At 38.6% G+C, this 25,688-nt stretch overlaps 1 protein-coding gene across 1 annotated transcript in view; it reads left to right on the top strand.

The window, feature by feature from the left end:
* Nucleotides 1–23,578, top strand: part of LOC124545519 (T-box transcription factor TBX18-like) — a 239,975-nt gene extending 216,397 nt beyond the window's left edge. The window contains exon 8 of the mRNA XM_047124466.1: nt 23,290–23,578. Within this exon, the coding sequence (XP_046980422.1) occupies nt 23,290–23,479 (190 nt within the window). The 3' untranslated portion in view covers nt 23,480–23,578. The remainder of the gene's footprint in view (nt 1–23,289) is intronic.
* The last annotated feature ends 2,110 nt before the right edge of the window (nt 23,579–25,688 follow it).

Here is a 25,688-nt window from a genome sequence, read left to right as displayed (position 1 = left end):
CTAGTGAATACAAACAACTTGTTTTTCATTTTTGCACGAGATTTGTCTTTCTTTTTGCCACATTCCATTTCAAATTACTTGATAGTTAATGTCTGTCACTTGCAGTGACAGTGTTACCACACTGGCTGTCCCTGCAGCACTGTTACAGACAACACACAATGCGTCACTTCACAAGTGGTGCTAACAGGCCATATGCATTCAATATTTATTGACAATACTAGTTCTTCATACCTTTAAAATATTAAAACAATCCTCACACCATCAATAATATTGTCAATATTGTCAGTGGGGACTGTGATTTTACAAGGTTCCATATGCTTGACATTATTCCATTCTGTAGCTGATCTATACTGATATTAAAATAGAAATAACAAACTTCAGACTGCCACTTCAGTAGAACATTTACTGGTTTCAGCAAACTATGTTGCCATAATCCGAATAAAATTTAGTTACTGTAACAGATTTTCTAACTGACATATTGTCTTAATTTAGTTTTCTCTTAACGAGGAGTAGCCCTATGTATTATCTGCATTTATCATAAATTAACTCTGTTTTTGAACTTGCTAACAACTATAATTAACATCAAAACATTTTAGGAAACTAGTAATTTTTACCACAGGTTATTGTGATACCTTAACAGAAATCTGGTTTTTCGTAGTTCTTATAGGGAATCAGCAACTTTTTAGCTCAACACTTTAAAAGATAATCACGGGGCTTAATTTAAAGTTATCTGTTACTGCCTTATAATACATTGCACCAGCCAAAATGCAGCTGCACTGTGAATGCCTCTTTTCGAACATGAGATGAGTTGACTGATGTTCATAAGCAGCTGGAAATCACCATGATTACTGTTAAAGGGTTGACACCTGCTGTGAATCAGTGTGTTGGAAGAGCTCCAGAGAGTCGTGTACGTTTGATAACTATACCAGATGTACCTCAAGTACTATCCTCTCCTGTGGCTCCTGTCTCCACTGCAAAAGTGCAGGATCTGTCATTACCCATCCACTTGACTGCAAGTGGCTAACACGCTACAAATAATTTAATACCTTCTCTTGCTGACAGTATGGGTAATGTAACTGATGATGATAAACAGAAGGCCGAAGTTCTAAACCTAGCTTTCAAAAACTCGTTTACGGTAGAGGACTGCAGCATCATTCCCCCTTTCAACTATCGAACAAACGAAAGGATGGCTGACATAGTGTTTAGTGTGTCTGGTATTGTAAAACAGTTAAGATCCTTAGACGCCAGGAAGGCATCTGGCCCAGACGGTATCCCCGTAAGATTTTTTGTTGACTGTGCTACAAATATAGCACCATTCTTATCCATCATCTATCAGAGATCATTGGAACAGCAGAATGTTCCACAGGACTGGAAGAGGGCCCAGGTCATAGCAATCTATAAAAAAGGTAGAAAATCGGATGCACATAATTACCAGCCAATTTCACTGGCATCAATTTGTTGTAGAAGCATGGAACATATTTTGCGTTCAGACATAATGACCTTTCTAGACCATCAGAAGCTCATCTGCAGAAACCAAGATGGTTTTAGGAAACAGTGGTCATGCGAGACACAGCTGGCCCTCGTTGTGCATGATATACAACAGGCTCTAGATACCGGCTCCCAGGTTGATGCCATATTTCTCGACTTTCGAAAGGCGTTTGACTCAGTTCTGCACTGTTGCTTGCTACAAAAAGTGCACACTTATGGTCTATCTGATGACATATGCGGTTGGATAGAAAGTTTTCTAACAGACAGAGAGCAGTATGTCATCCTGAAACAGGCGTAACTTCAGGTGTGCCCCAGGGCAGCATAATCCCAGATAGCACAGTAAGCCGGTTTCAAACTTGTTTCCAGATGTAAAGTTCAAGTATATAAGCTTGATCAAAGCTGGAATATTCAGGCCTGTTAGTTGTATTCAAGCTTGAAACAAACATCAAAGTTGGCAGAGTTCAAGCTATATTTCAAGCTTGACTTATCAAGTTTGGCTCCAGCTGTATCTACACACATGGAATACAGCCTGGTATTTACAGCTTGTTTTAAGCTATATAATTATTAATCTGAATTTATTGAACCTAATTAATTAAATATCAGAATGGAAATGGTGTGAAAAAAATTATCAAGACATGTATGTTTAAAAATTTTTATTTTCAGTGTTTAAAATTGTTTTATTTTAAAATTTAATTATTCTGAAGCCCCTCCAGCCCCAGCACACAGACCAGAGAAGGATCAAATATCGCTGACTTCTGCCGGTATAATGATCCTGTAACAGGTAAAAGAAAATGTTAGCCATACCTAAACATAAAAAATGTAAAAAGTTGAAACTGATCAACCTAAATATAATTTATACCCCAGATTAGCAAAATAACTTCAAACTCACTGATGTAGTAAGAATCATTAACTAGTATAAACGTCACTGAGTAAGCAGCTGCTTCTGGTGACTTCATTCCAAAGAGTTTTAAAGTAATTTTAAGTAACTTTTTGTTTGAAATTTTTAAAGTAATGATGACATTTGGGTAATTTTGCAATGACTTCATGAAGAAGCCACACATCACTATTTCTAACAGTTTCGGGGCCATTTAATCTGAATTATAAAGAAACAATTACTTGAAATCATATACACCTCATACTGTAAGCTTATAAGGAATCTACTGTTTAGAAAAATGTAGACTCTTATTCTACCCACAATTATTTTTTGGTGAGTAAAACTGAATCAAAATGAAATAAAAGATGAAATCGAAATTAATTTAAGAAATTACCAGTTCTGTGGAACTGAAATGTAAAAGAACAAAAAAAGGCAAGATTTTAAAAAGGTTGTGCCATAGAGCGCCATAAAAATCGATATTTGTTCTGTGCGTAAGTGTGCTATCTTTGAGGAGAGGGCTTTGGAGAGCATGTTGGACGCTAACGGCAGTTAGCCTACGGACTTGTATCTGTGTAGACGCTAAGTGAGAATAAATCTGTATATGAGAGAATTCTAGTTGTTTACCCACAACTATACCTTTATTGCCTCACTGGTGACCCCGTTTTTGTGTAATACGCATCCGAGTTACCGCCTGAAGGTTATTTTCGCGCCTACCGCGTCGGGTTTCTCCGCGATCGCGAGGGCCTTTGTTCAGCTCCAGACAATGGCCTTTCAGCATTCACCACTGCCCGGATTCCAGCAACATCTCTCCAGCACTCCTGCCGTCGTAGTGGACATGCCGCAAGAATCTTCAGAATCCTTCAGCCAGAACATGTAGTGGAATTCATCGAGTGCCGCCAGTTTCTTCCAACCGCCAACGGTCGTGGACTCTGGCTTTGTTAGCCTGGACCTTACCACGTGTTCTCCACAGAGTGTTGGTCGGAACATTTCTACTCCTGTGTCGAACACACAATTCAATACAGTTCGTGGCGTCGAGCGAGGTTTGCTACTTTGGAAAATCCAGTAGTAAATTCAAACTCGAATCAGTTCCCGCCACATGTGAATCTTTCCATGCCGGCTAGTCAATAGGTGTTCAATGCTCGCCAAACAGCAAATATCACACCGAGTGTGCATCCTAGTGGACGTGTGTGGGATCCTTGTGTTGCTTCTAATCAGGTCAACAATTCTGTGCTGGATAGTAATTACTCCGACATCTACAACCAGCCCCACCACTCACGGTCGAGTGAATACTGTGTGCATAACGGACATTCACCGGCATACTTAAGCACTTGTGGCTTCTCTCCGAGCTACCACATCAATGAGAATGCACATTTTGACTACAATCCTCACACCGTTCGAGCGTCCGTCGCTTCTCAGCCGCCCCCCCGACGTCAAGTGAATTTCGCGATTCCCGCATTACGGGACGCCAATAATCCGGACTCGCAATCTTCTGCATGCTCTACTTCCGTCCGAAGTAATAGGCGCACCTCCGCAGTGACTGCAGTGCCAAATCTGCCGAAATTACCAGACTTCAAACCCGCTCACCCGGAGTTCTGGTTTAACCTGGTTGAGCAAACATTCAATGTCTGTGCTTTGGACGACGACGCACGCTTTGCCTGCCTCATAAACCATCTTCACGACCGCGTCGATTTAATTTATGATCTGGTCAAAGCACCCCCCCTAGCAGGGAAGTATGCTGTGGCGAAACAAACGATACTGGAGCGCGTCTCTAAAACCAGGAGAGAAAATGTGCGACAGCTCATCTACGAAGAGCGTCTCGGCGACAGGTCTCCATCCCAGCTGTGGCGGTGCATCCGTCTTCTTGTCGATGAGCAAGTTATCCCTGATGACATACATAAGTTATCTGTTGTCGTAGATGGCGATACAGTGTGTGTGGTACTCGCATGTGACAATATTGAGGGAGGAAGTGCAGAATCTCGTGTGGTGCGCCGCTTTAAATTGAGCAGAAGTGCTGCATGTGGCAATTTGCGTGCCTTTGTTAGGCCTTCTGGCAAGGTGATTCTCCGCCTGCCGGCTGACGAAGTGCTACACCTTCACTCCAGGACGGGACATCGTATTCAGCCTCCAGCGTCGCTTGCTGACTTCACCGTCGACGTACTGGGCTTCACCCCCCGGTCTCCTACCAGTCGACCACTTCCGCCTGATGCAGAAGAACTGTGCATTATCCTCCTAACTTCTAACCCCCCCCCATTCACAGGGACGTACTCCATACTGCGCGGGGGAGGGGGGGGGGCGGGGCTATGTGGCGTAGAGTGCCATAAAAATCGATATTTGTTCTGTGTGTAAGTGTGCTATCTTTGAGGAGAGGGCTTTGGAGAGCATGTTGGACGCTAACGGCAGTTAGCCTCCGGACTTGTATCTGTGTAGACGCTAAGTGAGAATAAATCTGTATATGAGAGAATTCTAGTTGTTTACCCACAACTATACCTTTATTCCCTCAAGGTAAAATAACATTAAGTTTTAATTTATTGATGCCACGTACTAGAGAGCTAGTTTAAAATGACCTCTTTTTGCTGAACAACTTGTAATATGTATTCTTAGCTGGTAATCCATTTCACTTTCATCCAGGCTCAATTTTTCTACATAAAAGAATATGATATTTCTTTACGTTATGTAATAATATTTGACATTGGTAATATTAACGTACCACTAGAGAAAAATGCACCAACATACCTGTAATACACTATATATGCTCTTCAGACCCGGAGTAGCAGTAAGGTAGGAGATGCCACACACTTACCAAACTATTTTCCAGTATAAAACAAATTTCACAACAGTCAACAATCATTAACGCGTGTCACAAAAGTAAAATGGCCGTAAACCTAGCAGAGTCAGTGCAAGGCTTATAAATGCTTGTGGCGCTTCCTGTGGATGTCTATGGAAGCTATGCTGCGCGCGCATCTGCTGTACAGGCTTCCAGGGAAATTACAGTTTATTTCAAGCTTGGGAAAATTATTTTAATTCAAGCTAAATTTTTACAGCTTGATGTAAACTGTGTAACAGGTTGATTTTTCAATCTTGAATTTTCAACTGAACCTAAACTCAATATCCACCTTGAAATAAGCTGTGTAACAGGCTGATTTTTCAATCTTGAATTTTCAACTGAACCTAAACTCAATATCCACCTTGAAATAAGCTTGAGTGCTAGCTGGGATAGGTCCTCTGTTTTTTACAATTTATATAAATGATCTGGTTAATGGTATTGACAGCGGGGTTAGACTGTTTGCCAATGATGCTGCAGTCTACAGGAAAGTAATATCACATGAAAGTTGTGAACAAATAAATTAGGATTTGCAGAAAATAAATGTGTGGTGTAATGACTGGTAGTTATCTCTCAATATTAGTAAGTGTAACCTACTGTGTATAATAAGGCAAAATTCCCCATTAATGTATGAGTACAAAATAAATGCCCAGTCTTTGGAAGCAGTAACGTCCATCAAGTATCTGGGCATGACTATTCGAAATGATCTCAAATGGAATGATCAGATTACACAAGTAACGGCTAAGGTGAACTCTAGATTGCAGTTTATTGGTAGAATCCTGAAGCAATTCAGTCCTTCAACAAAGGAAATAGCTTACAATACGTTAGTTTGTCCAGTCTTGGAGTATTGTTCATCTGTATGGGACCCTTACCAGTTGGATCTGATTCAAGAGATTGAGAAGGTCCAAAGAAGAGTGGTAAGATTCATGACTGATACATTTAGCCATCATGAGAGTGTTACAAATCTCTTAGAAAGTTTGAGGTGGGACACACTTGCAGATAGATGGCGTGCCAAACAGAAGGGGCTGCTCACTAAATTCTGAAATCCGATCTTCATTGAGGATGTAGAGCATATATTATTACCACCAACTTTCAAATCATGCAATGATCACCATTCAAAGATAAGGGAAATAAGAGCTCGTACTGAGGCATTCAGACAGTCGTTTTTTTCCTCGCGTGATCTGTGAGTGGAATAGAGGGGAGGAAATATGACTTCGGCGCGAATTGTGCCCTCCGCCACACACTGCTTGGTGGCTAGCGGAGTATATATGTAGATCTAGATGTAGAATGGTAGATATAGGCATCCTGCACAGGGTGGATGGGGACCAGGGAGGACTCAGGGTGTTGCACCGATCCCCATAATCAACAACTTCGAGGTGCTGTCTTTCACTTCACCTGTTTTGGGGAAACATATGCTGTCTGGTGTCAGGAGGAGGCAAACACAATCAGGTAGGGGTCTATTAATTGTTGACAGTTCAAATGTATGGTGAATAGTACTACTCCTTAGGGAAATGACAGCAAGGAAACGACACCGGTGCATTCAATGTGTATCTCAGGGAGCCTCATTCAGCATGTTGAAGAGGCAACTGCAGTGGCCATTGAGGGAACAGGATGCAAGCAACTGCAGATTGTGGTGCACGTTGGCACAAATGATGCCTGTCATCTGGGTTCCAAGGTCGTTCTTGGACCATTCCAGTGACTGGAATAGAAGTTTGAGAAGACCAGTCTTGTGCATGGAGTTTCAATGAAGCTTGTAATTTGCAACATTGTTCCCAGAACTGATTGTGGCCCTTTGGTTCTGAATTGGATGGAAGGACTGAACCAGAGACTTTGAAGATTCTGTAACAAACTAGGCTGCAATTTCCTGGACTTGTGTCTTACCGTTGAGAACTGTTGTGTTCCCCTAAATAGGTCAAGTGTGCACTACACATCACAGGCTGCTACTCAGGTAGCTGACTGTGCATGGGATACACAAGAGGGTTTTGAGATTAAATGACTCTCCATCCAATCCAAATAATGATAGCTGTAGGAAACCCAGAAGTATCAGTGTGAGATCGAAAGAAATGCCTCCCACAGGTGAGAGTATTAAAATCCTAATGTTAAACTGCTGAAGCATTTGCAGCAAAGTGCCAGAGTTTGAAGCACTCACAAAAAGCCTTGAAGCTCACATAATACTCGTTACAGAAACCTGAATTTGGTAGCAGTGAGATTTTTAGAAAAAGTTTAAGTGTATAATGAAAGGATAGGCAAATGGGAAATGGAGGAGGTGTATTTGTTGCAGTAGACAAGAAACTCAGATTCACTGAGGTAGAAATTGAAACTGCATGTGAGGTTGTTTGGGTAAGGCTCAGCATCAGGGCTGGTCATAAAGTGATTATTGGATCCTTTCATCACCCATCAGGCTCATCTCCTAACGTAACCAAAAACTTTAGAGAAAACCTCAATTCTCTTGCACAAAAGTCCCCCAATCATATTGTCACCATTGGATGAGACTTTAATCATCCAACAATTAATTGGGAAAAATCACAGTTTTGTTAGTGGTGACCATGATAAGACATCCTGTGAAACTTTACTAAATGCATTCTCTGGAAACTACCTCAAACAGATAGTTACAAATCCACCTCATGATGGAAATATATTGATTCTAATGATAGCAAGTAGATCTGACCTCTTGGAGGCTGTCCACATCAAATCTGGTACCAGTGACCATGACATGGTTGTGGCAACCATGGTTACCAAAGTACAAAGGACAACTAAAACAAGCAGAAAGATACAGATCTTTAGTAAACTATATTTTTAAAATATCAGTAGTGTCATATCTCAATGAGGAATTTGAAAATTTCAGCACAGTGGAGGAGCATGTAGAGGAACTCTGGCTCAATTTTAAATGGATAGTTGTCCATGATCTGGATAGATATGTACCTAGTAGAACAGTTCATAATGGAGGGGAACCTCCATGGTATACAGGCACTGTAGGAAACTTTTAAAGAAACAGAGATTACTGTGTAATAGGTGTAAAACAAAGTGTATGGTTATAGTTAGAGAAATGGTGAATGAAACACATTTGGCCATCAAGAGCACAATGTGTGAAGCCTTCAATGCTGCCCTAGCAGAATATTGTCAAGTGATCTTTCACAGAGTCCAAAGAAATTGTAAAGGCTGTTAGTGGCACCGAAGTTAGTGTCCTGTCCCTAGCAAATGAGACAGGAACTGAAATTGACAGTAGCAAGGCATAAGCTAAAATCATGAACTCCATTTTCAAATGTTCCTTTACAAAGGAAAACACAGGAGAATTGTCCCAATTTAATCCTCATATCATGGAAAAGATCAGAGTCAGTGATGTTGAGAAACAGCTGAAACCAATAAAATTGAATAAAGCTCCAGGCCTCTATGAAATCCCTATCAGATTCTATACTGAATTTGTGGCTGAATTAGCCTCTCTTCTAACTATAATCCATCATAGATCTCTTGAACAAAAAGTATACCCAGTTCTTGAAAAAAGGTGCAGATCACACCCATTTATAAGAAGGGTAGTAGAAGTCATCCACAAAACTACCATCCAATTTGTATTTTTGTTTTATTCATCTCATGACATACATTAACAGATCATCTGATCATGCTGTACTGGAGACACATCAATTTTAACCTTATGATGTTCATAATTACCTAACACTACTTTTTACCAGTACAGTTTGATATTGGACGTACTAATCTTATTAAATCGTTTTTCTTATGATGTAACAGTACATTGTCTTTATATATGTATACAATGTTATATACAATGTAATATAATATCTTTTTATATGTTTACAATATTATACATAATGCTATAATATTAAACAGTCCCACTATTCAAATGATGTGTCTAGCGTTGTACATATGTTTGAAATGGTATTCTTCATGGGTTACCATGTAAAAAGATGATAATTTCAAATATGTACAATGCAGGATAGATAATATTTTTAGGTCCTTGAATAATGGGTGGCAGGATGTTCTTGGAGGGGTAGCACACATTTTTCTAACAATTCTTTTTTGAAGTAGTAGGGTTCATGACATCTAGCTTGAATTTTTACAAAAAATTAAACCACACCTAATTATGGATTCAAAGTAACTGTAGTACACCACTTTTCTGCAGCTCATGTCTGTTATACCATATAGTATATCCACTGCAAAGGCAAAATTTTGTTGTTAAATAATCTATAAGTACTTGCCAACTTAGATTTTTGTCCAAGTTTAGTCCTAAGAATTTCGTGGACTGAGCTTTGTTCATAACTTGATTTTTATGTACATTGATTTTTGATTGTTTGGTTCTAAATTGTGTAAACAAGGTCTTTCAAAAGTTAAGTTTAAGGCCATTTTGTTGAAACCATGTTTTGAGGTATGAAGGGAAATTGAGATGCTCTGTCCACAGCTGATTTTAAGTGACTGAACTGCTGACATATCCACACCCTGGTGATGTAATGTATTTGGGGAGACAGTGGTCAACAACATGTAGCAGATTATTCATCACACTGTCTTTGTTCATAATGGTTAATGCTAACCTCTGTGAGAAAACTAAAGAGAGAAATCAGTGCCAAAAGTAGATTGTAATTCCTTGCTTTCATTGGTTACGTGGAACTACCTTCATATTAGTTTCAGGAGCTGACATTTTCCCCATTACAGGGCACACAGGCATGGCTATAGAAATAATGTACACTGCTTAAAAGGAAGGAAACTTTTTTGTTTTCACCTCCCACCCCACCCAATTGCTAGCTGCAGGCAGCTGTGCTATCCAAAAGAGGGTGGATACCACTCATGTCAGAGTCACAGGAACTTAGCGAAGTGAATGATCAGCTGAAAGTAATAATAAGTTCCGTAACATTACCTTTGAGAAGACGTTCATTATTCCACACTTCATCAATTACATGCTTTGTATGCACCACAACAGCCCTCCAGTCCTAGTCAGTGACATTTTCCAGGCACTGAATAGTCAGTTAACTTCATTTTAGTAAATTCTTTATTTTTGTGAGCAACATATCCTTTCACTTGTGCCCAAATAAGTTCAATAGCATTAACCTATTAGTGATAAGGTGGTAGTCTTGTGATTCTATGTCCATATGTATAAGCTACCTCATTGATAACACAGGTTGGAAACTATGACATGAGTTCTAATAATTATGCTTTTTTCAATGAATCATCCACAGTAACTCTGTATTGTCATAACCACTGCATAATGTCTTCCTTTTGAGAGGACAGGGATTGAGTCTTATCCTTTAAAACTGAATGGAACAGAGCAGTGTTAATAATAATTACTGAGGGTTTTCTAAACTTGATAACAATGTATTTTCTAACCAGTTTAAAAATGTTTCACGATTTATTTCCTTATGGTACTCTGATGTTTTCTTAGATCCAAAAAGCAATTGACAGCCAGGAATAAAGCCATGGTAGATACCAGCATGCAACAGAATAAATTCTATGACCTTTTCCAGTGGGGAGTGACATACCTTCTACTTTGTCACCACTCCTACCTTTCAAAACAGTATGACCTGCATTCACCCATGTTTCTTTGATCCAAACAATGTCCTAAAAATTAATGTATTTCATTTCACATAAAAATCTGCATCGCCATGTGGTTATGGCTTCTCATTCCATCAACATTTTACAGCCTGAAATATTTTCATATTTGAAACTGAGACTCTGTAGAACCAGCCGCAATGATCTGCTGCCTTCAAAAAGTTTGGCCTTGTGCAGTGTTATACAAAGCTTATCTAATGTAGGCCAATCTCTTTTATGATAATAATCATTGTATATGTGATGCCAGATCACATCTTGTGCGAAAGCATCAAAATTTGTTGTGTGTTTCTGCACACTTCTTTTCTTGCCTAGTGTATGAAGACAAGAGGGCCCTGCTTTGCTTCTTTCATTCTCATATTTCTCCTTACTAATGTGAATTATGGTCAGTTCACTAACCTTAACTGCACCTGCTGTTCACACAACTACTTTGGAAACCAATAAGAGAGTGCCTCCATTTTCCTCTCCCCCCTCAAAGTATTCCCACACTTTGCACACGAGTTGTCACAATTGTCCTTTAAACACATTTCCTTACCTGGCTTTCTTTTCTGATGTGTTTGCATTCCAGATCCTGTGTCTACCCCTTTCTTTCAGATTTCATCAGACATGATAAACCATGTGAAAAACACACATACAAAGATGGTAAAGGAATATGCACATTTGATACACAGTACTAGCCAAACAATTGAACTGAGCTGAGAATTTGTTGCGGGTGTTTGGTAACAGTGAATGGTTTGAGTGTGACATTGAGCACTCTCATTGGAGGAAATCAGTTCCAGCCCATGAAGTATCAACCATCAAGTAATTTAAAATGGACTACAGCTTCTTGCAGTGCTGTGTGAATGTCAACATGATTGGAAATGCTGCATAATAGTATTTCAGAGTGTGAATAAAAAAGGAATCTATGTTAAAGTCACTACATAGCATCACTGGTAGCATTGCTGAGTTTATATTTGAAATGAATATTGTGCCAAGGACTGCTTTCTAATTTTGCATTTCTTATTTTGATAGCATATGATAAAACAATTGCCTTAAGTACAGTAACTGCATGCGTCCTCTCCAAACAATTTTCTGCACTGCTGCACGTTGTCATATGATGCCCCACTATTCATGAAATTCCAAACAGAAATGTGATGAAAGGTATATGAGCAGAACAAACAACCAAGCACAGATTTCCTACATCATTGTAGCTGTGCATGTGCACCTGTCTTCTGGCACTCTCTGGCAACTGCTCAAACAGACCTATTTCTTACATGTTGTGGTAAGATGTTGTGAATGGTGGTTTGAGAAGCATTTCTTTCAAAGTAAATTTCCTTTTATGCAAGATACAGTGTGTTATGTGTGAGAACATGGTATGAATTTCTTAAATCACAGAGTATTTGACTCTCATTCAAAACTAAACACTTTGAGGACCACCTACTCAGAAAAATTTTGGGCCCAGAAGACCAGAAGTTTATGTCCTCATTTAAAATTTTTCTGATACATTTTTGTTTGATATGCCTTAATGGGTAACACACAAAGAAGACCATTATCATATGTGAAAGCTTAGCTTTTGTTGTAGCTATACTATATGTATATTAATGTGAACCATGAACTTTCCCTATTTATTTGTTCATGCTACTTAACAGTAATGTTGTTATTGGCTGACTACGGCAAGTGACCTATGCTTTGAATATCTGCTGTCATTTGCTGGCAAGAAAATGTGATGAGAGCTATGAGTGGCTGACAAAAGTGCATTGCAGTCTCAGGTTCAAAGCTTTGGAAACCAATAAGCTATGTTTGGTATTTATACTTTTGTAATATGAAAATATGCAGTGCATATATCTTTCCGAAACACATCTTTTTTTGCTGGGTTTCATTTCCTAAAGTGCTGGGAAGTTCTACACCAGTGTATAAAACAATTACCATTAAGAGGATTGATAAGTTTTACAGTTCAGAGGGAAAGTATACTGTCACCTAACACAGAGAAAGTGTATTTTCACCTGGGAAAATGTGTATTTTCACCTGGGGATAGTGTATTTTTAACTGGTAAATCTGGGAAAAAAACACGTGTACACCCTGTATTACAAAGACTGCTTGCACATTTTCTAAAATGCAACACAATGGAGAAATGTAGTAAGAGTCATTACCCCTTGTTCAAATTTTTTATGTTTTTGTTATGCATAAATAGTAACGCCCCCCAAAGAACCATGGACCTTGCCGTTGGTGGGGAGGCTCGCGTGCCTCAGCGATACAGATAGCCGTACCGTAGGTGCAACCACAACGGAGGGGTATCTGTCGAGAGGCCAGACAAACATGTGTTTCCTGAAGAGGGGCAGCAGCCTTTTCATTAGTTGCAGGGGCAACAATCTGGATGATTGACTGATCTGGCCTTGTAACACTAACCAAAACGGCCTTGCTGTGCTGGCACTGTGAACGGCTGAAAGCAAGGGGAAACTACAGCTGTAATTTTTCCCGAGGGCATGCAGCTTTACTGTATGGTTAAATGATGATGGCGTCCTCTTGGGCAAAATATTCCGGAGGTAAAATAGTCCCCCATTCGGATCTCCAGGTGGGGACTACTCAGGAGGATGTCGTTATCAGGAGAAAGAAAACTGGCGTTCTACGGATCGGAGCGTGGAATGCCAGATCCCTTAATCGAGCAGGTAGGTTAGAAAACTTAAAAAGGGAAATAGATAGGTTAAAGTTAGATATAGTAGGAACTAGTGAAGTTCAGTGGCAGGAGGAACAAGACTTTTGGTCAGGTGAATACAGGGTTATAAATACAAGATCAAATAGGGGTAATGCAGGAGTCAGTTTAATAATGAATTAAAAAAATAGGAGTGAGGGTAAGCTACTACAAACAGCATAGCGAACGCCTTATTATGACCAAGATAGACACGACCCCCAGGAAGTGCAAAATGGCTAAGCAGGGATGGCTAGAGGACAAATGTAAGGATGTAGAGGCTTATCTCATGAGGGGTAAGATAGATACTGCCTACAGGAAAATTAAAGAGACGTTTGGAGAAAAGTGAACCACTTGTATGAATATCAAGAGCTCAGATGGAAACCCAGTTCTAAGCAAAGAAGGGAAAGCAGAAAGGTGGAGGGAGCATATACAGGGTCTATACAAGGGTGATGTACTTGAGGACAATATTATGGAAATGGAAGAGGATGCAGATGAAGATGAAATGGAAGATACGATACTTTGTGAAGAGTTTGATAGAGCACTGAAAGACCTAAGTCGAAACAAGGCCCTGGGAGTAGACAACATTCCATTAGAACTACTGACAGCCTTGGGAGAGCCAGGCCTAACAAAACTCTACCATCTGGTGAGTAAGATGTATGAGATAGGTGAAATACCCCTCAGACTCTCTTTCAAATTCTGAAGGTGGCAGGGGTAAAATACAGGGAGCGAAAGGCTATTTACAATTTGTACAAAAACCAGATGGTAGTTATAAGAGTCGATGGACATGAAAGGGAAGCAGTGGTTGGGAAGGGAGTCAGACAGGATTGTACCCTCTCCCTGATATTATTCAATCTGTTTATTGAGCAAGCAGTGAAGGAAACAAAAGAAAAATTTGTGACATTGTAATTCTGTTAGAGACAGCAAAGGACTTAGAAGAGCAGTTGAATGGAATGGATAGTGCCTTGAAAGGAGGATATAAGATGAACATCAACAAAAGCAAAACGAAGATAATGGAATGTAGTCTAATTAAGTCAGATGATGCTGAGGGAATTAAATTAGGAAATGAGGAGCTTTGCTATTTGGTGAGCAAAATAATTGATGATGGTTGAAGTAGAGAGGATATAAAATGTATACTGGCAATGGCAAGGAAAGCGTTTCTGAAGAAGAGAAATTCGTTAACATTGAGTATAGATTTAAGTGCCAGGAAGTCGTACAGATGAATGCTAAAGATTAGATGGGTTGACCATGTAACTAATGAGGACATATTGAATAGGATTGGGGAGAAGAGAAGTTTGTGGCACAAATTGACTAGAAGAAGGGATCGGTTGGTAGGACATGTTCTGAGGCATCAAGAGTCCACCAATTTAGTATTGGAGGGCAAAGTGGAGGGTAAAAATCATAGAGTGAGACGAAGAGATGAATACACCAAACAGATACAGAAGAATGTAGGTTGCAGTAGGTACTGGGAGATGAAGAAGCTTGCAGAGGATAGAGTAGCATGGAGAGCTGCACCAACCAGTCTCAGGACCGAAGACCACAACAACAATAAAGTAACGCAAAACAATTCTTTTTTGCATTTTTCTGGTAACAGGTTACAGTGCTCAAAAATGCAAAAGCTCTTCTAAAGGGCATCATATGGAATGCAACATAATTAGTCGAAAAAATGTGAATAAATTACTCTTTTCCTTTACATATTCTGAAAGTTTCAACTTGTGATGAGCATAGAATCACTATAAAAAGTAATTTTATGTTTATTAAAAGTCTTTTAAATGTCATTCAGATCATGAATGTCATTATTTCTATTTTGCTACCTTTCACTGTCTAAAATCTTCTTATCTTTGGATGTATTACTTGGCCTACAAAATTATAATTCTCGTACAAACAATTGCATTTTAAAGAGTAGCACTAGCTAACTTAATAGCTCAAGGTTAATAAATCTCCCTTCATCTCTGAACTCATTTTAAGCACCATACACAAAATGGTTGGTCACTGTGACTATTTACCATCTGTTTAGTATTTTGTCATTGGATAACATTCAGCCAGCTGTTGTTAATCTTTGCTGAAAGTTACATGTGAATTTTCTTTTGTTGTGACATAGCCTATAATGTTAAATTATTTGAGTGATTCTGAAATGTGTTTTAAAATTAGTTTGAAGATACTTTTGTACATTTCTCACAACAGTGTTTAAGTTTATATGCCTACAACTAGTTAACATTTGCAGACTATTGACATACCTTAAATTTTATTCCAGGATGTGCAAGAAGTGGAGAAAGAAAGATGGTGTAATGAACCTTGAAAATATTTCATACAAATTATTCTTCATTTGAGATTGACATGCCTAAAATTTCAGCTTTGTGTTGTAATCCATTTAATGAAAAGGGTTAAAATAACCATAAGACAAAACTTGTCCTGTTTCCCAATGGATGATAGAAAGTAAACCTTCCTTAACATTAAGTCAGAATGTATGCAACAAGTGCCAGAAAAAAAATTTACAAGTAGACAAGTAGACATGAGTGTAAAAAATGCCAAATGTTGCAATGAACAATACATTGTGACAAGTACAACACTTGATAATTTCAGTGCTTCTGTGCATCTGGTGATGACTTGGCAGTTCAGAAAAAATGTCTGTATGGGGCAAAGAATCCTAAGAAAATAACTAATAAAAGTAACTTCAACAACCCAAAGAAAAGTATTATTGCTGTCTTCTGAAGAATTAGATGAAGAATCAGTGATGATGTCATGTCGGCACCAATGATGTGTGTCGCTATGGATCGGAGGAAATCCTCTCTGGCTTCCGGCGGCTATCTGATTTGGTGAAGACTGCCAGTCTCGCTAGCGGGATGAAAGCAGAGCTCACCATCTGCAGCATCAGCGACAGGACTGACTGCGGACCTTTGGTACAGAGCCGAGTGGAGGGTCTGAATCAGAGGCTGAGACGGTTCTGCGACCGTGTGGGTTGCAGATTCCTCGACTTGCGCCATAGGGTGGTGGGGCTTCGGGTTCCGCTGGATAGGTCAGGAGTCCACTACACACAACAAGAGGCTACACGGGTAGCAGGGGTTGTGTGGCATGGGCCGGGCGGTTTTTTAGGTTAGATGGCCTTGGGCAAGTACAGAAAGGGCAACAGCCTCAACAGGTGCGGGGCAAAGTCAGGACATGCGGGGACCAAGCAGCAATCGGTATTGTAATTGTCAACTGTCAAAGCTGCATTGGTGAAGCACTGATAGAAAGCACCGAAGCTGAAATCGTTATAGGTACAGAAAGCTGGCTTAAGCCAGAGATAAATTCTGCCGAAATTTTTACAAAGGTACAGACAGTGTTTAGAAAGGATAGATTGCATGCAACCGGTGGTGGAGTGTTCGTCGCTGTTAGTAGTAGTTTATCCTGTAGTGAAGTAGAAGTGGATAGTTCCTGTGAATTATTATGGGTGGAGGTTACACTCAACAACCAAGCTAGGTTAATAATTGGCTCCTTTTACCGACCTCCCAACTCAGCAGCATTAGTGGCAGAACAACTGAGAGAAAATTTGGAATACATTTCACATAAATTTTCTCAGCATGTTATAGTCTTAGGTGGAGATTTCAATTTACCAGATATAGACTGGGACACTCAGATGTTTAGGACGGGTGGTAGGGACAGAGCATCGAGTGACATTATACTGAGTGCACTATCCGAAAATTACCTCGAGCAATTAAACAGAGAACCGACTCGTGGAGATAACATCTTGGACCTACTGATAACAAACAGACCCGAACTTTCCGACTCTTTAAGTGCAGAACAGGGAATCAGTGATCATAAGGCCGTTGCAGCATCCCTGAATATGGAAGTTAATAGGAATATAAAAAAAGGGAGGAAGGTTTATCTGTTTAGCAAGAGTAATCGAAGGCAGATTTCAGACTACCTAACAGATCAAAACGAAAATTTCTGTTCCGACACTGACAATGTTGAGTGTTTATGGAAAAAGTTCAAGGCAATCGTAAAATGCGTTTTAGACAGGTACGTGCCGAGTAAATCTGTGAGGGATGGGAAAAACCCACCGTGGTACAACAACAAAGTTAGGAAACTACTGCGAAAGCAAAGAGAGCTTCACTCCAAGTTTAAACGCAGCCAAAACCTCTCAGACAAACAGAAGCTAAATGATGTCAAAGTTAGCGTAAGGAGGGCTATGCGTGAAGCGTTCAGTGAATTCGAAAGTAAAATTCTATGTACTGACTTGACAGAAAATCCTAGGAAGTTCTGGTCTTACGTTAAATCAGTAAGTGGCTCGAAACAACATATCCAGACACTCCAGTTTGATGATGGCATTGAAACAGAGGATGACACGCATAAAGCTGAAATACTAAACACCTTTTTCCAAAGCTGTTTCACAGAGGAAGACTGCACTGCAGTTCCTTCTCTAAATCCTCGCACAAACGAAAAAATGGCTGACATCGAAATAAGTGTCCAAGGAATAGAAAAGCAACTGGAATCACTCAATAGAGGAAAGTCCACTGGACCTGACGGGATACCAATTCGATTCTACACAGAGTACGCGAAAGAACTTGCCCCCCTTCTAACAGCCATGTACCGCAAGTCTCTAGAGGAACGGAGGGTTCCAAATGATTGGAAAAGAGCACAGGTAGTCCCAGTCTTCAAGAAGGGTCGTCGAGCAGATGCGCAAAACTATAGACCTATATCTCTGACATCGATCTGTTGTAGAATTTTAGAACATGTTTTTTGCTCGAGTATCATGTCGTTTTTGGAAACCCAGAATCTACTATGTAGGAATCAACATGGATTCCGGAAACAGCGATCGTGTGAGACCCAACTCGCTTTATTTGTTCATGAGACCCAGAAAATATTAGATACAGGCTCCCAGGTAGATGCTATTTTTCTTGACTTCCGGAAGGCGTTCGATACAGTTTCGCACTGTCGCCTGATAAACAAAGTAAGAGCCTACGGAATATCAGACCAGCTCTGTGGCTGGATTGAAGAGTTTTTAGCAAACAGAACACAGCATGTTGTTATCAATGGAGAGACGTCTACAGACGTTAAAGTAACCTCTGGCGTGCCACAGGGGAGTGTTATGGGACCACTGCTTTTCACAATATATATAAATGACCTAGTAGATAGTGTCGGAAGTTCCATGCGGCTTTTCACGGATGATGCTGTAGTATACAGAGAAGTTGCAGCATTAGAAAATTGTAGCAAAATGCAGGAAGATCTGCAATGGATAGGCACTTGGTGCAGGGAGTGGCAACTGTCCCTTAACATAAACAAATGTAATATATTGCGAATACATAGAAAGAAGGGTCCTTTATTGTATGATTATATGATAGCGGAACAAACTCTGGTAGCAGTTACCTGTGTAAAATATCTGGGAATATACGTACAGAACGATTTGAAGTGGAACGATCATATAAAATTAATTGTTGGTAAGGCGGGTACCAGGTTGAGATTCATTGGGAGAGTGCTTAGGAAATGTAGTCCATCAACAAAGGAGGTGGCTTACAAAACACTCGTTCGACCTATACTTGAGTATTGCTCATCAGTGTGGGATCCGTACCAGATCGGTTTGACGGAGGAGATAGAGAAGATCCAAAGAAGAGCGGCGCGTTTCGTCACAGGGTTATTTGGTAACCGTGATAGCATTACGGAGATGTTTAATAAACTCAAGTGGCAGACTCTGCAAGAGAGGCGCTCTGCATCGCGGTGTAGATTGCTCGCCAGGTTTCAAGAGGGTGCATTTCTGGATGAGGTATCGAATATATTGCTTCCCCCTACTTATACCTCCAGAGGAGATCATGAATGTAAAATTAGAGAGATTAGAGCGCGCACGGAGGCTTTCAGACAGTCGTTCTTCACGCGGACCATATGCGACTGGAACACGAAAGGGAGGTAATGACAGTGGCACGTAAATTGCCCTCCGCCACACACCGTTGTGTGGCTTACGGAGTATAAATGTAGATGTAGATGTAGATCATTCAGCTGAAAGAGAAATTTAGTACTTGCACATCTTGAAGTAATGAAGATGGAAATTCTCACCATTTTATCTAGAAGCTAGAGTATGAAGCATCATGAGGAATTTAACATAACAAACTACATGGCAAGAAATGTAAAAGATTTGGTGTAGACCAAGGCTATTTTGTCCCAGTCTGAAACCTGGCAAGACTGTTAATCAAATGATTGCTGACTTGGTAAAGAAACTTTTAATGTTGTGATGAGACAAGCAGGTCAGTGCCTGGTAAAAAATATTTTGTGCTCATAATAGGTGATGCAGAAGTTAAGTTAGTTTTAAGCAATTTGAAAGAAATTTATCCACACTTCAAACACAGTTATCCAGTTCCCCACAATGGGCTCTGTAAGTTTGTAGAGCTACATCCCAAAAATTTTATTTTAGTTGGAAGTGATGGTAATCATAGTGTTTCTGTGTATATTACTCTCCAAAACTTCAAACTTATGCTGGCTGGTTGTGACATTCTTCAGATGACAATGAATGATGATCGTCCAATAAAACCTACAATGACTGGATTGCAAGAGTTGTGTGTAACCCAGCATTACCTGCTTGTCACTCTGGTGAATGTCAGTTCTGTCCAGGACAAGAAACACTTGAAAAGTATTTACAAGAATTGTTGGATACTAATGATAATGACCAGATAACTTACAAATAGTGGGTCTCTGTTGATTGTACACCTCTAGAAACCATCACAAAAAATCCTCTAATAACTTTATTGATCCATTTTTTGACAAAATAAAATCATTGACACAACATTCCTTTGTGGCAAGTCAACAATCAACCTTTCAAAAAAAGATTGAAAAATGAGCTTAAAGAAGATAAGCTCTTAATGATTTGTGATTTTACTGACTTGATTGGCTTCCTGATCACAAAATTTAATAAAAAAGCAATTAAAATATATTACTTCCTTGACGGAGCAACAACTCAGTACGAAAACAAAAAGAACTTCATCAATCTGTGCTATCATGAAGAAATTTCGATGCTGAAGTAAGGTGGTAGTTTTCAGTGACATCTCATGTAAATGGTGTTGGTTGAATAGCCAAGCAACTACGTGCCATTACACTGATCAAATCATGACACTCCAACAACTTTACATGTTTGCCAAGAATAATGTAGAAGGGATCAGTGTCACATATGCTACTATAGAAGTACATGAAAATGAAGAACTGAGATCTGAAAAATACTGAACAATTGTGGAGACACACAGACTTCACATTTTTGTTCTCCTAAGCAAGAGCAAAATAAGAACAAAATTCTATTTGCACTCTCATGAAAGCAAAACTGGATTGCTGATGGCAAAAATCAGGAAATGGGTGAAAACACAGTTAGCTTCTTTCATCCATATGGACCACCCACGTCTTTCACATTTCCCACTCATCTGAACATTCTTTGTGCAAGCAGCTAAGAAGTAAAGGCTGTCTTGATCCTCAAAACTCCTACAGGGCAGACTTATACATTACCCTGTGCAGAAATGGTGACATGCAAGAAGCTGATTGCTGTCTTGAACCTCAAAACTCCTACAGGGCAAACTTATACATTACCCTGTGCAGAAATAGTGACATGCAAGAAGCTGATTAGGTACAACTGCTGTACTACAAGGACTAATAATTTACTGAATTTAGGGCTATCTCAATTATTCAGTTGTTTTGACTTTTTTAAAGGTTTTCAACTTCTTGTAACTGTTAATTTAACATTGATAAGGTAAATGTTGTTTTTGTCTAACTTATTATAAGCTATTTTATTTTGATGTCTACATTTAGCGATACCATAATACTTTGAGGGAGTTTTACAGCACCATCATAAACATAAAATTAATTTTGATAATGATCCCATGCACAATTCCAAGTTGAAACTTTTAGAACATTAGAAGAAAATGCTGTTTTTCGTATAGGTTTCCTTAAGAATTTTAACTATGCAGTTTTTCAAAATTCAGTAATGGTGTTTTTTTTAAATATTTAAAAAGTATATATTTTTTCCAAATAGTAATGTTTTGTATCATATGAAAGCCCTTTAAAAGAGCTTTCAAATGAACTCAATTTTATTGTTCTAGCTTAATTAGAACACAACTCATGAACAAATGAATGTTGGTCTGCAAGTCAAAAATTTGATTTCTTTTCTACATTTTAAGCCCCCATTACTCAGTAATCTTACATCAGAAAAATGTGAAAAAACATGTTTTGCATTAAAATGTACAAATACTATATTTATAATTAATTTAAAATAAATCCAAGTGGAACAGGTTGAAAATCATACTTCCATTTGTTGATTTGAGATGGAACAGTCTTTATACTTTCTATATTCTAATTTATGTAGTTTTGTATTACACTCATGAGTAATTAAATTAAAGTCACCTAGTAGCATGTAGTACTTTTTTCACCACAATGACGATGGCAGAAAGTCATGGCGTGGACTCCACTAAACTCTGTGTGTGTGTGTGTCAGGATGCCATTTTGATCTGCAACTACTCAATCACTGTCCGAGAAATGGAGACTGGTCAGAAGTGGTTCCAGGGTTGGCAGTCTTAATTTATGGGATTCCAGATCTCAGTAGGATTGAAGGCAGCTGATCTGGCGGGAGGGGCACACAAGAACAATGTTCATGGCCTGGGGAGTGTTCTTCATACCATACTAAACACAATTTTGAACTGACAGTTTTGCTGAAGTTATGGGCCCCTGGTAGATTAGAGGAATGCATAGCCTGATGTTCTTATCATATTATAGTACCCCATTAGTGAAGGTCTAGGTATATGACACCTAATTTGTCTGGGAAATGTTTTTCTGAATCCAAGTACTCCTAAACTCTCTTGGCGCATGGGCAGTGAAAAGCCCAGTCCCTTCAAGAGATAAGTGATGGCTTGTCCATGATTTGGGCACTCATGATGTAACCTCATTCTATTCAGCCAATACTGCATGTCTTGCCCATCCTGCACATGACTTTCTCACTGAACATGGTCTGACATAATCTTATTCATGTGACATACTAAAGTGTTACACTTGTCATAGTGACAGAAATGCCCTACCTCCAACACAGCAGCTATTTCTGATTCTTTGTATGTGTATGCGCCTTTTCCTCACATGGTTTGTCTATCCTCCCTTCCAACCAGAGTCCAGGGAGATTTTAATGTACAAGTCCAGATTACTCCAAATTCCTTGTATCCTGTGGCAGCATACTATCAATGAGGGTAATCAGAAACGGCATGTATGTCTTTTGTACTCTCTTTTGTTCCACTTTACTGGTTGAAGAAACCCCTAATTCCAGAAACTAATATTTTTATTGATTTATTGCTATGTCTGTGATACTCTCTGATAAGATCAAACAATGGAAACTCCAGATTGGAATAGAAACAATGTAACAAAATGATACATTGCTACTTACTGAAAAGACAAAATGTTGAATTACAGACAGGTGCAACTATAAGACTCTTACACGTTATCTTTTCATCACAGCCTTCATCAGAAAGAGAAAACACACACATTTATTCACACAAGCAAGCACACCTTACATACATGACTGCCATCCCCAGCAGCTTGAACCAGAATGCCTGAAAGCTAAAATGTAAGTGTCTTTTAGTTGCACCTGTCTGCAACTTAACATGTTGTCTTTACAGTAAGTAGCAATCTATCTTTTCCTTACATTATTGATACTCTCTGATAAAAAACTTTATGGTCTGTTACCAGATAGTATATTGTGTGCTAAGATGCTTCCATTCCAAAACCATTTTTTTATGTTTTATGACACACTATTTTATGATTAATTTAAAAAAAGACTATGACATAAGCTCCACTTCTGTTCTAGACCATGTTCATGCTGTTTCTTCCATTTGATTAAGCTTTCAGTGTTACCATGTTCAAAATTTAAAAGTGTTGTCAGTAATATTATCAACTTTTATACAGGTATGGCATGACAGGTGAGGAGGCTGACCAGATAAGCAGGCAAAAGGAATCCAAAGAGGAAGTAATTCTTATGGACACGAGTAAGAAGATGTCTATTGAGAACACCCATCAAGTCACTCACACTCGTGACAGTGCAAGCTTCCTCAGGACTGTACCTCTTGATTTATCAAAGCTGAAACATCAGTTTTGAAGTTTTATTGAAACTGATATGAGAAAATATTTATTTTATATACCAAAATACTAATTTTCAAAACCAAAGAATATTAAATTATTTTAAGAGAAATGTGCATATAGGAATTATTTTATAAATCTCTGTTTTATGGAGCTGTTAAAATATTTATCAATACTGTAATAATTTCAAATATAAATTGAAATAGAAAATAAATACCATTATATAACTTATTTTTGTATAAATAAACAGAATTTGCTGCACTTATTCACAGTGCAGAAAGCTCTATTTCTCACATTCTCATAAACCTTCATGGTAAACCTATTTATCAAGTTTATCTAAAACCACACAGTACTGATCATTTAATAAATATTCTTGAGGCAATAATATACAAATGTTTGTCAACAATCTTGAGAATACGTCAGTCTTTAATTCCTCTGTTTTTAGACAGTATAAGGTCTATTATTAAGAAATATTGTGTGGGTCTCATTGTTTCTATCTTCTTTTGAAAATATGACATCTCTGTGAAGGTGCTTCTCACAAAGCACTAGGAGAAAGTACTAGGTTGAGTTGAAACTTCCTGACAGATTAAATCTACCCTCTGGATGAGGACTCTGACCCCAAACTGTCTTTTATGGGCAGTACTCTTACCCTTCATATGTTCTTCCATAAACAGTGCTAATTTTAATAATTCTGTGCTGTTATTTTGATGACATATGACAGATTTGCTCATAGCCACTAGTAGCGTATTTATTGGTGTTGATACTTTGCAACCAAAGCAAACGAAGTTCTTTGTTGATGCATTTGTTGGAAGACATAATGTTGATTTATAAAATGACTTTTATCTTAATAATATGAATATTTATAGATGTGTTTGGAGAGAGAGAGATTGATTTTGATTGAGACTTTACTTTAAAGCATAACTGATACCTGAATTTTGGTTTGTCCCTCCTAAAATCATCAGCTTCTGCACCAGTTGGTGACGTATTATAATTTGGAGGAAGTTATTGTTCTTTAAGATTTAAAGTACAACTATGTTGGTTACTTGGCCGTATTGTGGATAGCTTTGAGCCCAATTTTTCGTAGCTTATCATACCTAAGGGACCACTGTTGTAAGTAAATGTGATCAAACAGCTATCTGCTTTTCATGAGAAAAGGAGATTGCTTGGCAAACAAACTTCCTTCAAACTACATGTCCTGCTACATAAAAATTGGTCAGTGGAGTTCAGCACCATACTATTGTACAAGAACATAATCCATTTACTGTAATTAAGAAATTATGAGAGGCTGTTACGTATTGAATGAAAACTATATAGAATGCATTTCTTTTCCTGTATTTTAGTGAACTTTGTACACTTACAATTCTGTCGATTGATAGATGGTGATAACAATGAAGTTCACCTCCTTTTCCAAAAACAAGATACTTCTATTCTTCACTTCCAGAAAATTTATATACATAAATGTTTGGCAGCTCTTGCACATGCTTTACTCAGTTTTATCTCTACAATAGCAAATTTTCATTACATGTAACAATACGTTCTGAGTGATGGCCTAGCAACATGCCCTCTTTCCACAAGAGTTTCTTGATGTCCAGCTGTGCTTCACTTCACTTCAAATACTTTTTGAATCACATTTACATTTATGGTATTTACATACATTACTGAGCTCCTCAGAATAAAATCAGGCACAAATTAGTTATAAAAAAAGAGCAGTGAGGCTCACATAATGTTAGAGATTCAGAAGCCAAATCAAAGTACAGGCGAGCATAACTGAAATGGAGCCACACAAAAATACTGTGTAACATTAGTTCAACCATCTGTTCTGCTCCCCTGTTGACTTTCATTAGTGGCACAGCATTTTTATTATTTTTTTCAAGTAGCAATTGAGCTAAAACCTATAGATAATGGAAATACATTACACCAATTTCTGGATTGCAAGTCATATGGTCATAGTTTAAAGAGCAATATGTGATAATCAGTGATGTAAATATGGATTGAGGTGTTTATTCCATTTGCCTGCAAGTATGATAAATTCTAGCCATTGGCTAGTCAATCTTATGTATACCCTCTGCCTTGTTTTCACTCTGTGTGAATCATGTTATTAGCATATTGCAGGCAACAGTGAAGATGCTCTAATCTGTAATTTATGACTGATACATTAGACCATAACATGATAGCAAATGTGGCTACTGAATCCAGATGCAGCAATTTATAGAACTGTTTCTTACTGC

Source organism: Schistocerca americana, chromosome 8 (genome assembly GCF_021461395.2).
Source record: "Schistocerca americana isolate TAMUIC-IGC-003095 chromosome 8, iqSchAmer2.1, whole genome shotgun sequence".
Lineage (NCBI taxonomy): Eukaryota > Metazoa > Arthropoda > Insecta > Orthoptera > Acrididae > Schistocerca > Schistocerca americana.
Note: the sequence above shows the minus strand (reverse complement) of the source record. Positions and strands in the feature narration are given on the sequence as shown.